Here is a 14,722-nt window from a genome sequence, read left to right as displayed (position 1 = left end):
GACTAAGAGAAAATATATGCACATGGTATATCACAATTGATTTTATAGGTATATCATATTAATTGTGGCCTAATAATAATAATTCTGTGAATGAATAATATAAACAACAACAAATGAGTCAAGGATGATGAATCAATTCATTCAATAATAAGTCATATTTATTTATGCTCAGGTGAAAATAAGGAGAGAGGCGGAGAAGTAAATGGAATGGGAGAAATAAAATTATAATTTTTTTTATAGGTCAAATGTATAAATTGATGTCTGAATGACATCATTGTCCAAAGATTTATGTTAGTATTTCTATAATTATTTTCACTTACCTTTCCGTGCGTATCGATATGATCTATTAAATTATTTTTTAAAAAAATAAATAAATTTATGCTTAATAAGTGAAAAAAATAAAATTAAGTAGTTTAATAAATGAAAATAAAAATTTTAAGCGTCACCAAACTTTTTAATGAAAATAGGGGACAGTTTATGTAACTGATTTTTTCATATTTTAATGATTCAACTCAAAGGTTATTCAATTAACAATTTGGTTATTTTTTCTCATTTCTTAGGGGGTGGTCTACATCTCACTGCATTATTCTAGATTCATATGTGCTACCAGTGAGACCACCTGCTGCAGTGTTAGGAGTAAGCACAGAATCACTAATTATGATATTGCAAATTAGACCATTTTACACCCTGCAAGATTTATGCGTCCAGCAAGATAATGAAATTTCTCCTCAACAATTAAGAGTTTACACATTTGCTCAAAAGAAGTGTCTCGCTTCCTACTATATTATTTTGCACAACTACTTCACAAAGTTGAAGTTAGAACTTAAACATCTTCTCCGTCACTCATACTGGAATGTGTATCCACAAAGACTCCCGTCGACAAGTCCATTTCATCGACAATCCTCCCTCTGTTTGATAGACAAGCATGTATAGATGTATGATGTCAAGAAGATGACGAAATATTAATTTACAAAACAAGATATTTACCTTTCAAGAACAAACTTCCCTACTTTATACTTTTGACTCTTTTCATGTGCTGCCTCCTGGTAGGGAATCAATCACAAGATAAGATATCCTTAGTTCAAAATCAGCAATTGTTCAAAATCAGCAAAAGCTTGAATTATGTAAACTAAAGGAGGGGAGGAGGGCGGGGGAGAGAGAGAGAGAGAGTACATATTTCCAGCCAATAATTTGTCCACAACAGCAGCAAAATATATCTGCAACAGTATGCATTCCTGAAAGCATCGCTCTGTCCTCTAAGGCTCCAATTATGATGTTTACCCTGAAATCACAAACTCCACAGCATGCAGCTTTGTTGCATTATGGTATAGAAGACATTAAATTGCTCAAGGTAGGAACAAACTCCTTGTGTATTCGCTTGTGGAGCTACATACTGGAATGTGAAAATGTGAATGCACATGTACTCATACATGCATGCGTTGGAAACCAAGAGCTATCTGTCACAAGTCCCCTGAGGAAGATAACACTGCTAACTAATAACTACTAGTTCAAATTTAGGTGACCGTTCTTTATTTGTCCATATTTTCCAACAAGATACACAGTTTGAGTTCTCATAAGCTATCATAGGAAATTTGGAATAAATACTGTTAAAGCAGTGATCACTGTCCAAGCAAACCAAAATTAATATTAGCTAGCATGAAAATCAAACAAATTCCTTTTCAGTATTTACACAGAGATAAGCTGCAACTGTTTCAAATGATGAAAGAATGATAAAGAGTTAGTGGAAAAATCTTAAGTTCTTGCTGAAGGCTGAACATTTTGATGAGGAATGCCTTTTATTTCGTTTTCACATCTAATGCTACAATTGCATGACATTAACTCTGAAAGTTTCTTTCAGATTTCATGTGTTGAGGAAGAATGTACAAACAGAGATAAAGAACAGAAGCTGCAAAGAAAGAATCATGAGAATAAAAAACTGGAGGAAAGCATTTCCTGTATCCAATTAATTACAACTGTTCAAAAGGTATCTATCACACAATGCTTGTTCAGAACTATTTAATAGAACTTAGGCAGGCGATTACATGAGTTTATGCCTAACTAAATCACACTTTGGTAATAATCTGATAGGCTTATGCCTAAAAAACCTCAAACAGTAAACCATTGGCTGTTAAGGCTGTAGAATCAGTACAGTAGGAATTAGAAGTCATAAAAAAGAATAAACCTACGTTACTATTTCAAAATATAATAAACCTGCATTACTATTTCAAAATATACCATGTATCCCTCTCTAATTAGAAGTCAAACATTTGTGACTTCCAACAAAACCCACTGCCCGGGTTTTTATCAGCCATTGATATGCATTAGTTCTAAGATAACATAGAAAGTTACATACAAAAGCAAACACTTTTTAACTTAAAGACGAAGAATTTTAACAATACCTAACAGTGATACTTCAAGGGGAAAAATAATGGTTTTTTGCTTGGAGTTCTGTTCCATTGTGCTTGCTTCAGAATATTTGATATGAGGAATGGTAGAATTTGCAACAGTGTTAAGCATGAAATGAAATTAGCTTCCAAAGTTGAGAGTGTTGTGGAATTTATTATCAAATCAGTCCTTCCCACCCATTTTTAACTTTCTAATCCATCTTTTTTATTTATTTTCAGATTCCAGATTTTAGTTCAGCTGAGGTGCCTTTCTTATATTCTCCATATCTTGGGTTGTAGTTTGCAGCCCTCTTTGGTGCTTGTAGTGATCTATTACTAGTCAATAAAGAAGAGAAACTATAAGCACCAGTCCACTTCATGTAATTTAAGAACTAATTTTTCTTTTTCAGACAAGCACTTAAAAGAAGAGATACAGAATTTTCATGTACATAAAAAAATCCATGCGCATAATGGCAATAAGCCTGAACAATGAAGGTTATTCAACCAAGATAATGACTTATGCACAAGTATGCTACTTCAAATTCCATGGTATGCAAATTTCATTTGCCTAGACCGCAAACATTCAACCTTTTAGCCACTCAAGGAATATCAAATTCAACAGAACAAAACGCAGAATGTTAAAAGAAAACTTGCCCTATAAACAAACCATAAGGCATAAGCTAGTCATTTTTTCAGTAGAAAATAAAAAATTATAGTAACTATAACTGCAGCAATACTTCACTAACTGTTGATAGCTTGAAATTTTTGTGTTTTATAGGCAACAAAGGCAACAAGTTCTGTAAAATCAAATACTAAGAAATTTTGACCAAAAAATAATACCAAAAATCTACAGGTGGATCAATAATAAAACCACAATTCTCGTAGAATAAAGAATGAGCATAATGACTAAGCAGTCCATGAAAGAATAGTAAGGAACTCACACGTTATTGAAGAGGTATGCCTTTCCTCGGCGGCAATGGAAAGACTACAAATCAAAAGGAAAGGACGAGGTTTTTAACAATTCCATCAGAAAAGAACGACTAACAATAACCAGCAATTTATTAACCCACAAAACCACATCTTCCCCCTCCCAACCCTCCCAAAAAAATAATAATAATAATAATAAAAAATTCATCTGATCTTCTTCTGTAACCATAGTTAATCTGCTATGCCATATTTGCGCCACCAAAATTATAAACTGCACTATTAACCTTCTCCAATACTTGCAAATATGCAGAACTTGTATCAAATATAGCATGTCTTCCTTATCCCAACTGCTAAAAGATTAAAGGGCACAATAATATGAGGGAAAATTCTGAGAAGAGCTCAGGGGATTACCCTTGAGACTAGATCAACTGGAAGGGCCAAGTGGGTACCACAATACTTGCATCTGTAAGATCTGCCTTCTAACTCCACCACAAATATCCTTCCCATGTCTTCTTTTTTCCCTTTACCGTTGCAAATTTTGGATTGAGCGGTTGTTGCTGGTTTTTATTTTTGTTCTTGCAAGATAAGGAGAGAGGTGTGGCTGGATTTTGGATTAGATCAAGGAGGGAACACTGGCACTTTGACACTGACACTTGCTTAAAAACAAATGTTTTAAGAACACCTGTTTCTTGCTCTATCAGATCAATCTTTATATTTTATTAGAATCTTAAATTTAAGTCTTCGTTCAATAAGTGCTTTTGTTATTTAAAATTATTTTATAACATTTTTTAACAGAGTTAATTGCTGAAAAAGGTGGCGTTGAATTTTATTAATTAAACTAACCTTGTCGAATATATGGTTGGATTAAAATACCCTCTTCTCCATTTTAGTTCCCCTCCCCAGTTTTGATAGCCACACTCTAAAATGAGATCAAATTCACCCAATAATTAATAAATTATCAAATGAGCACCCAAAATGGTAGAATAATGTGTGGAGGGGGTTTTTCACCCAAAACAATATTTCATTGGTGATGGGCCTTTCACAGGATAGGGTTTGCTAACTTGGAAAAAGGCCAAGACTTTTAACTAGACCCGACCGTTGAGGTTAGTCTTCTAAGGCCAAGACCAATAAATGCACCCAGGACCACACACCTTATAAATTATTAAAAAAGATTTACACTTGATATAAAACCAATTCTATTTCAAAAAATAAAAATAAAAATAAAACCAATTCAGAAACTATTTAAAAATAATTTAAATATAATGAGAGTCTCTCTCTCTCTCTAAAACAAGTTAGTGAGAGTAGAGTTAGTGAGAGAATCTACTCTCTTCCCTAGGAGTTTGTCCCTTCACTTTTGCTTAATTTTACGACGTTGAGCATAGGATGACTCCTCTTTCTCTTGTACGGTAGTAGGTTTCCGCTCCATTAGGTGGATTGTAAATTGTAAATATAGTTTTTGTTGGGTTGCTTTGGCTGCAAACTTGAGGTTATAAAAGAGGAATTTACTGTTTGATTTATTTTTGGTTATTTGATTACTCTAGTTGTGTTCTGAGCGAAATTTGGCCTCTGGGTTATAGTGTTCTAGCACCTGTGAATGGAGGAAGAAGGACCCAAGGGTTGAAGAGTCAGCTTACTGTTTGAGCACCGTCTATTAGATCCAAAAACAGAAAATGGAACCAAAGGAATTATTTAGTTGGTTATATTCTCTTTATGTTATTTTTACTTTTCACGTGTAAATTGTATATTGATAGGAAACTGTTAGTTTGTTACATCCAAGTAACCAATTCTGTTATAGCTCTGTATGTAAATGTATTTACATAGTAATGAGAAAGCATCGCATTCTCTATAATCAAATTCCTTTATAAATTCTTCTTATGGTATCAAAGCAATTAATTCTCTATTCATTTAGTTCTTGAGAATTCTTTAATGGTAGTTAATACAGATCCTACACAAAATCCTTATAGCCCGTATTATCTTCATCCAAATGAGAATCCTGCACTAGTCATTGTGTCACCTATTTTTTCAGGATCCAACTATCATTCCTGGTCCAGAGCTATGCGAATAGCTCTTTTATTAAAGAACAAGCTTCGATTCATGGATGGTACTTGTCCTGCTCCAACGACAACAAACCCTTGAGATCCAGCATGAGAACGATGCAATACCATGGTACTTTTATGGCTAATTCATTCTTTATCACCATCCATCACTCACAGTATTATTTGGATAGATAAAGCAGCTGATGTTTGGCAAGATCTAAAAGAAAGATTTTCACAAGGTGATATTCTAAGCATTTATGATTTACAAGAAGAAATTTATGCCTAAAAACAAGGAGAAAGATCTGTAACTGATTACTTTACTGAGTTGAAAATTTTATGGGATGAATTGATGAATTTTAGACCCATTCATAATTGTTCTTATGAGACACCCTGTGCTTGTGGTGCTCTAACAAAGGTGAAAGATTATCAGGAGCAAGATTATTTGATTCGGTTCCTTAAAGATCTTAATGATCAGTATGTCAATGTTAAGTCGCAAATCATGTTGATTGACCCGTTTCCATCAATCAACAAGGCATTTTCCTTAGTTATCCAGCAAGAAAGGCAGATCAACTCTTCAAATATTCATATTGAATCTACAGTATTGGTTAATAGGACTTCCAAAAGTGGTCAACATGATGCTAAGCCTCGATAGTTCTATTCAGCAAAACCACCTGTTGTAGTTACACGGGCTCCTAATTCAGCTGTAGATACACGTTTTTGTACCTACTATGGAAAGTCAAGGCACACAACGGAAATGTGCTACAAGAAGCACGGATATCCACCGGGATTTTTTCAATCCAAAATCAAATCTCCTGCTCCAGCTGTGAATATTGTTGCTAATGTTACATATTCAGCTTTTGATTCAATTACAAATTATGCTTCTAAGGCAAATCCTAATGATCCGATATTTGGTATTACTCAAGATCAATATCAAAATTTATTGGCTCTTCTCTGATCATCAAAGCTTGATACATTTGTCAATATGGTTACTCCTCAAACTTCAAATTATAATACTAATCTAGTTTCATCTTTTGAGCCACATACAGGTATTCATTTTGCCTTTTATTGTCTTACTTCTCCTTATTAGTGGATTCTTGACACAGGAGCCACTGATCATATCACCTATTCCTTTCAATATTTTGTTTCATTTAAGCATATTTCTCCTATATTTGTTACTCTTCCTAATGGTAATAAAATGACTGCCACTATTTTAGGAGTTGTTAAATTTTCTGAACAATTAATTCTGCAAGATGTTCTTTACTTACCTAAATTTCATTCAATCTTATCTCTATCACCAAATTAACTTCTCATCTCTCTTGTTGTTTGATTTTTCAAAAACAAAATTGTTTCATACAAAGTCTCCTGCCTTGGAAGACTATTGGTATAGCTGAAGTTTGCAATGGGTTATATGCAATGAAAAATAATCCTCATGCTTCCTTCTTTACAGCTACCACAAGTTTTAACACTTGGCACTACCGTTTGGGGCATCCATCAGATTCACGACTCAAACTACTTCAAGATCAGTTGTCTAGATTTTCTTCTTCCAATAATGACACTAGTGAAATCTGTCACCTGGCCAAACAAAAGAAATCACCATTCACAAATAGTGAAACAAAAACAAATAAGATATTTGATCTCATTCACGTAGATATCTGGGGTCAATTTTATGTTTCGTCAATTTATAATCACAAATATTTTTTGACTATTGTTGATGATCATAGTCGATATACTTGGTTGTATCTTCTTCAATCCAAATCTCAAACAAGAAATGCTCTTCAAAATTTTTGCTCTATGATTGAAACTCAATTCTCTACCTCTATTAAAATCATTCGAAGTGACAATGGTATCGAATTTGTTATGCCTGATTTCTTTATGTCCAAAGGCATATTGCATGAAGCCACTTGCGTTGAAACTCCACAACAAAATGACACTATGGAGTGCAAACACCAACACATATTGAATGTTGCTTGTTCTTTACTTTTCCAATCTAATTTGGCTAAGTTGTATTGGTCTTACTGTGTCCTTCATGCTGTCCATTTAATAAATATACTTCCCTCTCCTCTTCTAGAAAATAAGACACCATATCAGTTACTTTATGATAAACCACCAAGTTTTCTTCATCTCAAGGTTTTCGGTTCTCTTTGTTTCGCATCTACCCTTACTGCCAATAGATCTAAATTTGATCCTCGTGCACGTAAATGTGTCTTTCTTGGCTTCAAACCAGGTACCAAAGGCTATCTTCTCTTAGATTTCAAAAACAGAAATATTTTCTTATCTCATAATGTCATTTTCCATGAACACATTTTCCTCTTTCATTCTTCTCCCCTAACTTCTTTACCACCTATTTCTCTTCCCTAAGACACTTGTCTTCCTTTTACTGATCAAGTGCCTACACTTTCTCCACCTCTACCTCTACAATGATCTTCTCGAATCAGATGCACCCCAACCTACTTAAGGGATAATCATTGAAATCTCATTGCCAACACAACAGTACCACTGATTCTTCCATTACAAGTAAAGTTCTTTATCCTTTAGATTCAGTACTTTCCTATTCTAAGCTTTCTTCTTCTCACAAACATTTTGTTCTTACTATGTTTGTACATTTTGAGCCCAAAATGTATAATTAAGCTATTAAATGTGATTGTTGGAAGGATGCTATGCAAGCTGAAATAAAAGCTCTTGAGCAAAACCATACGTGGATCATTATGGATATACCTCCTGGCAAGCATCCCATTGGTTGCAAGTGGGTATTTCGAATCAAATATAACGCTAATGGTATTATCGAGCACTACAAGGCTCGACTAGTTGCCAAAGGTTATACTCAAATTGAGGGAATTGACTACTTTGACACTTTTTCACCTGTGGCCAAAATGACAATAGTTATATTATTATTAGCACTAGCCACAACTAATAATTGGATTTTGGAACAGCTTGATGTTGACAATGCTTTTCTCCATGGTGATTTGAATGAAGAAGTTTATATGCTTCTCCCTCATGGTTTTCACAGCTTTAAATCTAATCAAGTCTGCCATCTTAAAAAATCCCTTTATGGGCTTAAACAAGCTAGTCGCCAATGGTTCTCTAAATTGCCCCACGATTAATTTCCCTTGGTTATCATCAATCTCTAGCAGATTATTCATTATCTATTAAGTAGGATGGTGTGGATATTACAATATTGCTGGATATTACAATATTGCTGGTTTATGTCATTCTGAAATTCAAAGTGTCAAGTCTTTTCTTAATCGACAATTCAAAATCAAAGACTTGGGCTAGCTTAAATTTTTTCTTGGTCTTGAAATTGCTCGCAATTTAGCAGGCATTACTATCAATCAACGAAAATATGCCCTTGATCTTCTTTCTAATATAGTTTTCTTAATGTCTAAACCTGTTGCTACTCCTATGGACTCAAAGCTTAAATTGAGCAGAGATAATGGTGATCTTTTGTCCGATATTTAGCAATACAGGCAATTGATTGGGCGTTGGTTGTATTTAACTTCCACACGTCCTGATATCACTTTCGTTGTTCAGCAATTTAGTCAGTTCATGGATAAGCCAACAAAGCAACATCTCATTGCAGCTCATCGCGTGTTACGTTACATCAAAGGTACACCAGTTGCTGGATTGTTTTTTAGTGCACAAAGTTCTTCTCAACTAAAAGCATTTAGTGACTTTGATTGGGCTGGATGCATCGATTCTAGAAAATCTGTCACCGGGTATTGCATATTCCTTAGTTCATCTCTGATATGTTGGCGAGCTAAGAAACAACCAACTGTGTCTCGAAGTTCTTTAGAAGTTGAATACCGTGCCTTGGCTAGTACTACCTGTGAATTACAGTGGTTGTCATATCTGTTAAAGGATTTGCATATTTTACATCCTCAACCTGCTCTTCTTTTCTATGATAATAACTTTGCTCTTCAAATTGCCGCTAACCCAACCTTCCATGAATGAACAAAATATATTAAGAATGATTGCCATCTTGTTCGGGAAAAATTACAATCTGGACTCATCAAGTCACTTCCTCTTTCATCATCCGCTCAACTGGCAAACATTTGCAATAAAACTTTAGGTGCCATTCCTTTTCGAGACATTATTGCCAAATTGGGAGTAGTCAACATTTATTCTCCAGCTTGTTAGAGGGGTATTAGATCCAAAAACAGAAAATAGCGCCAAATGAATTATTTAGTTGGTTATATTCTCTTGCTATTTTTACTTTCCACGTGTAAATTGTATATTGATAGGAGGCTGTTAGTTTGTTACATCTAAATAACTAATTCTGTTATAGCTCTGTATATAAATGTATTTACACAGTAATAATAAAGCATCACATTCTCTGTAATCAAATTCCTTTCTAAATACTTCTCACCGTCGCTGCTTCGTCTGACTGCATGAGAGTAAGAGGCCATTAGAGCTGTCTCTCTTCTTACTCTTTCTTCTCCTAAGGTGATATGCTCTAAGCCGCCATAATTGTGTGCTTTAAGTCGTTCGTCTGAGCCTATATGTGTGCTGCTCGACTCTTAGGTCTTATTGTGCTAGGGTCACTTAAATAAGGTTTTAGCCATGCATGACCATGGCCGAAGTTTCAGTACATTTGATCTCCCACCCGATGATGATTTCCGATGAAGAGGCGAGGCTCTGCTCCTATTGTGACGTTGGTTTCATTTGTCCAGTTTCTAAGTTAAGCACTAAACCTGTTTCAACTATGGCTTATTCGGATGATGGTCAAGAGTCTGGGTTGGATTTGTTGTGTCTAAACCTTTTAAAACTAATGACTTTTATCTATTTGGGCTCCAATGCCCTGTTCTGATACTCTATATATATGTTGACCATGGGCCGTACTCTGTACTAAGTTTTAAGTCCTGTTTATTGTTAAATAAAATTCCATCTTTGGGAGTAAAAATTAAAATAAATATAAAATTAATTCACCCAATCTAAACTATTGATTTTTTCTTTTTTTTTTTTTAAATTTAACTATATATTTTTTGAAATTTCGATTTGGTTTAACATATTACGAGTCCATAAAAACCCATTAATAAAAAAAATAAATAAAGTATATAAATTTAAAAAATTTATAAAAATCATAAAAAGATGGTATGATCCCTTAGCTGCCCAACAGGCCGCAGCTTTAAAGGCCGTCACGCGCACAAGCAGCCGCCCAAGCCTTTTTGGCGGTTGCTTTTCTAAAATTTCACTCATTCAGAGCGCTCCACGTTTCAACAACTATGCTGTGCTTCCGTCACCCGCGGGTCCCTTTATTAAATCATCCACCGCCGACGCGCCGGTTTCAACTGTCTACCACCTATCAACACAGCATCACACACGTCCCCTTCTCTTTCGTTACTCGTACATTCTTCACGTGAGTGGCCCACGTGGAGGGTGTTCATTGGGTGGTGTTCATTTCATTGTACCCACCTCATGCGACGAAAGGAGGAATCTTTGAAAATGGATTTGTAGAGGACAAATTGGAGGGAGTAGGAACCCACCAAAAGCGGCAGCCGCACCTCCTCTCACTAAACTGTTTCACACGTGGACCGCTCTTGTCTCCTTAAAAAAAAGAAACTATTACATAAAATATTTCAATTAAGGCCGCCTACTCTTGTTTAAAGTAATTTCTACCCTAAAAATTATTAGCGTTTATCAATTTTAACCTTCATCTAGCTTCAATTTCCTTGCCTATCAAAAAATAAACAGCAAATGAGAGAGAGACCCACTATGGATGGATAAAAAGGAAAAATAAATAAATAAATACCTGCAGACCACCGACTGAGCAACTGGAATGGATTAAATTAAATATAAAAAATTTTAGCAATGAAATTTAATTAAATTGAACGTAAAATGGAGACTAAAATCAAAAGTAAATGAATTCTTTAATTTAGTTCCGATCTAATTTTAGAATCGGACCATGGCCATCGACTTCCTGCTCATTATTTCTTTGTAAAAGCAGCACAATGTAAAGAATACAAGCAAAATTCTAATAGAGAAACATTTTAAATTTCAGAAATTAAGAGCCCCAAATTGCAAAAGAACTTTGATGTAAGCGAAAACCAGAACCCAAAAGCTATCATTAAAGGTTTTATTGGACGGTAAATCTGCACGTGACGACAACCCGAATCCCGACATGTTCCTCGTCAACACGGAATTAAAGCCCTAGGCCCATACCGCGTGGACCCCTTCTCGCCGCACTGATTTGGTCTCTCTCACTCACTCAAACGGAAATAATAGCGGTTGTCGGCATCGCCTGTAGTTATGTAATCTCAAAAATACTAGAGATTTTTATTTTTTTATAACATAAATTTTATTTTATAAATAAAAATTATTATATAAAATACTATTAAAATTTAATTTAATAAGAATATTTTGAAAATATAAATAAACTGAGTCAACTAAAGTATAATAATAAAAGAGGCCAAATAATTACAGAACCCACAAGTAACGCCTATATATAGGCCCCACGAGAGAGCCCTTATCCAGCCGTCGGATCGACAACTATTTTAAAGATCTGTGCCAGAAAAGGACAAGCAAGTACGCGAATCACGAGTAGACATTTAATGACCCGCGAAGAAAGGGACCAGGATTAGAACCTCATTCTTCTCATCACGAGGCCGCCCTCTGTCGTTCTTAGCACCCTTCTCTTTTACCTTTCCTTTTTTTTTTTTTCAATTTTCCTTTTTTTTTTTTTTTCTAGTTTTCAATTTGTAATAATATTCTATAAAATAATACCAACAATAATAACAACAATTTGGTGTGGAACTGTGGGTTACGCAGGGTGGACGGGGTCCACGTGTGAACCAACCAACCAATCAAACTGCCCACAATGCCGGCGACATGTCTGTTCGACACTTGTACGCTACATATACAAATAAGATACGCAGCCAAAATCCAACCAAGGGAAAACAAATTTGGAATTTTGGAACCACCATGAATTCCGTTTGGTTACTGAGAAAATTGCAAAAAATGAATATCTTCTGATTATTCTTGCTTCTATTGTAGTCTGATAAACACAACTCACCAGGGATTCAGGACCCCGGTTGACTTTTTGCATTGCCTTCCCTCGGCAACCAAGCAGATATACCGTGAACAAATCAAAGTTTGAAAAACTCGATAAAATGGAAAATGGTAAAGGAAATTGTTAAAAGTTGATTTAAAGATGAAAATTTATGTATTAATGAATTTAACACTAACAATAAAAACAGTAGAAACAACATTCGAGAAAATCATGATTTCTCAGTTGCTAAAAAAACACAAGCTTTTGCTTGGGTTATCTCTCCTTACATACATAATAAAAAAGATACGTCAGTTTTCCTCCGGTCTCGACTGGAAATTGAGCTTAAAGACAACAAAAAAGGGGGGACCAACGCCGAAGCCCAAAACAAATTCCCAAAAACCAGATCTCATAATCAGGCAACTTCTGCGGGGGGGAGGTTAAGATCCAGATCAAGTGATAATCCCTTCTTACAAGGGCTACGATCATGATCATAATCAACAACAGATGAAGAATCTGAATCACTCTGAACCCCACCGTTCATCATCCCCGCCGTCCGATCAAATCTGCACGTGTTAGCGTTAGTATGATTTTTATTCTCCCCGTGAGCAAGGGCATCGAAAAAGAAAACTGGGCTACCAACCGCCGCGAGTGAAATCCATGCGCTCCCAGGGAAGCTAACACCGTTGGGGAAATGGCTGTGGCAGTGATGGCTGGGAACGTTGAGAGTAAGATCCAGAGGCGGTGGGGGAGAAGCAGCTCGTGGAGGTGAAGGAGAGGACTCTACGGTACTGCTCTGGCTTGGGCTGCGTGCGACGGTCACAATAGGAGCGGCGGAGGAGGCGGCAGCGTTGTTAAGCTCGAAAACTGAAGGAAAATTAGTCTTGGCTTTGGAGCCGCGGAACTCACGAGCAGCAGCATCGTAAGCACGCGCGGCCTCTTCAGCAGTGTCGAAAGTGCCGAGCCAGACCCGGGTTTTCTTGCCGGGGTCACGGATCTCGGCGGCGTAACGACCCCACGGCCGCTTCCTAACGCCTCTGTAACGGATCTCCTTGACGGTGGAGTTAGGGGTGGGGCTGCTGCTAGCGCTGTTAGACCTGTCTCTTGGAGCCATCTTTCAAGCCGTTTCCGCTACAGAGAGAGAGAGAGAGAGGGAGAGATAGGAGAATGCTCGATAGGCTGAGTTTGCCACATTTGGGTTGGGTTTTATAGATGAGAAAATTATCGTAGCTTTAGTACATCATATAGTGAGGATTAATTAAAATTTTTAATCACGTAATAAAAATTTTTAATTACGTAATAAATTAAATCTATTTAAAAATTTGTGCTTATTGCAGAATAGAAAAGATAAAGGTGGGGTTTGAAGGTTTAAAGCTACGCTCCTTTTGCGGTGGGTTTGTGTTGTGCATGTACGTGCGTGCGAGTCAAAGATAGACAACGTGGCTTCTCTTGCACGACCCACGCGAGTGAGCCACTGTCTAATCAAACTTTGACACGTTGGCTTTTCCGCCCCGCCAGCTCCCTGTGTTGGTAATTTACCTACAGATCCTATGGAATTGATTTTTTGAAGGCATAATCAACCCCATCCCATCTTAATTAACAGGCTAATTAATTTGTCATTATGGTAAGAAGACCAATTCCATGTACTTCCATTCTAGGCGCTTGCTTTCCATTTTTCTATGATTTTGCTTTTTGGAATAAAAGTTGGCTTATGTTCCTTACAAATTCAAAAATAAATTATGGCTGATTTGTTTTTATAATTTAAATAAAATCTTTTGGACTCAAAAAAAGAAATTAAAAACATGTTTCGTTAAATGTTTGTAATCAATTATCAATTTACTAACTAGTATTATAAGACCAACATTTAGAAACTATATATTTAAATTTTGATCGTTTTGACTATAATTTTAAATGTTGAGCCTTGAGTTATGAAATACTATGCAATCATCATAATGAATACCTTCGAAAAGTGATTTTAAACCCAAATGCTAATAAATGACTCTCAATAGGTATTTATAACTTGCATAATACTAATAAATTTCATAAAATCTATTGAAATTCATTTATAAATTTACACTTTATTTGATTTGTAATATAATTCATTTATAATTTTAAATTATTAATTTCATGAAATATATTCTATTAACTTTTGTTAATATATAAATTAAATTCGAAATTTCTCTATTTATTATATTATAAAAGTAAAGAAAGATTAATTAAATTATTTATAATTAATTTTGTTGATAAAATTTATTTATAAGTAAGAATGAATTAAATTAAATGGATTAGAAAACTATATTAAATAACTCATTTTGATATTCAATTTTTGATACATCGAATTACAATCTCGTAATAAGCTACCGCAATATATAGCCTAAAGTGTTAAAAAAAATCTC

General features: G+C 35.3%; 2 protein-coding genes across 2 annotated transcripts; both read right to left on the bottom strand.

Annotated features, from left to right (window-relative positions):
* Window positions 1-637: 637 nt before the first annotated feature.
* LOC110655325 (protein yippee-like At5g53940) lies at window positions 638-3,995 on the bottom strand. The gene is made up of 5 exons (XM_021811589.2): window positions 3,723-3,995; window positions 3,326-3,369; window positions 1,174-1,282; window positions 988-1,043; window positions 638-908 (listed from the first exon to the last, which is right to left on the bottom strand). The coding sequence occupies exons 1-5, from the start codon at window positions 3,816-3,818 to the stop codon at window positions 824-826; spliced, it is 390 nt and encodes a 129-aa protein (XP_021667281.1). The 5' UTR covers window positions 3,819-3,995; the 3' UTR covers window positions 638-823.
* An 8,153-nt stretch (window positions 3,996-12,148) lies between these two features.
* LOC131173962 (ethylene-responsive transcription factor 4-like) lies at window positions 12,149-13,519 on the bottom strand. The gene has a single exon (XM_058136884.1). It carries the CDS (start codon window positions 13,438-13,440, stop codon window positions 12,742-12,744), a length of 699 nt encoding a protein of 232 aa, XP_057992867.1. The 5' UTR covers window positions 13,441-13,519; the 3' UTR covers window positions 12,149-12,741.
* Window positions 13,520-14,722: the final 1,203 nt, after the last annotated feature.

This window comes from Hevea brasiliensis, chromosome 15 (genome assembly GCF_030052815.1).
Source record: "Hevea brasiliensis isolate MT/VB/25A 57/8 chromosome 15, ASM3005281v1, whole genome shotgun sequence".
Lineage (NCBI taxonomy): Eukaryota > Viridiplantae > Streptophyta > Magnoliopsida > Malpighiales > Euphorbiaceae > Hevea > Hevea brasiliensis.
This window is presented reverse-complemented; position numbering and strand designations above follow the sequence as displayed.

Excerpts from the sequence above, each read along its gene's own strand:
- LOC110655325 (XM_021811589.2), bottom strand. The coding sequence starts at position 3,818 with ATGGGAAGGATATTTGTGGTGGAGTTAGAAGGCAGATCTTACAGATGC. Across the intron at positions 1,283-3,325 it reads GCATACCTCTTCAATAACGT|GGTAAACATCATAATTGGAG; the intron begins GTGAGTTCCTTA and ends TTGTGATTTCAG. Across the intron at positions 909-987 it reads GGGAAGTTTGTTCTTGAAAG|AGGGAGGATTGTCGATGAAA; the intron begins GTAAATATCTTG and ends TCTATCAAACAG.
- LOC131173962 (XM_058136884.1), bottom strand. The coding sequence starts at position 13,440 with ATGGCTCCAAGAGACAGGTCTAACAGCGCTAGCAGCAGCCCCACCCCT.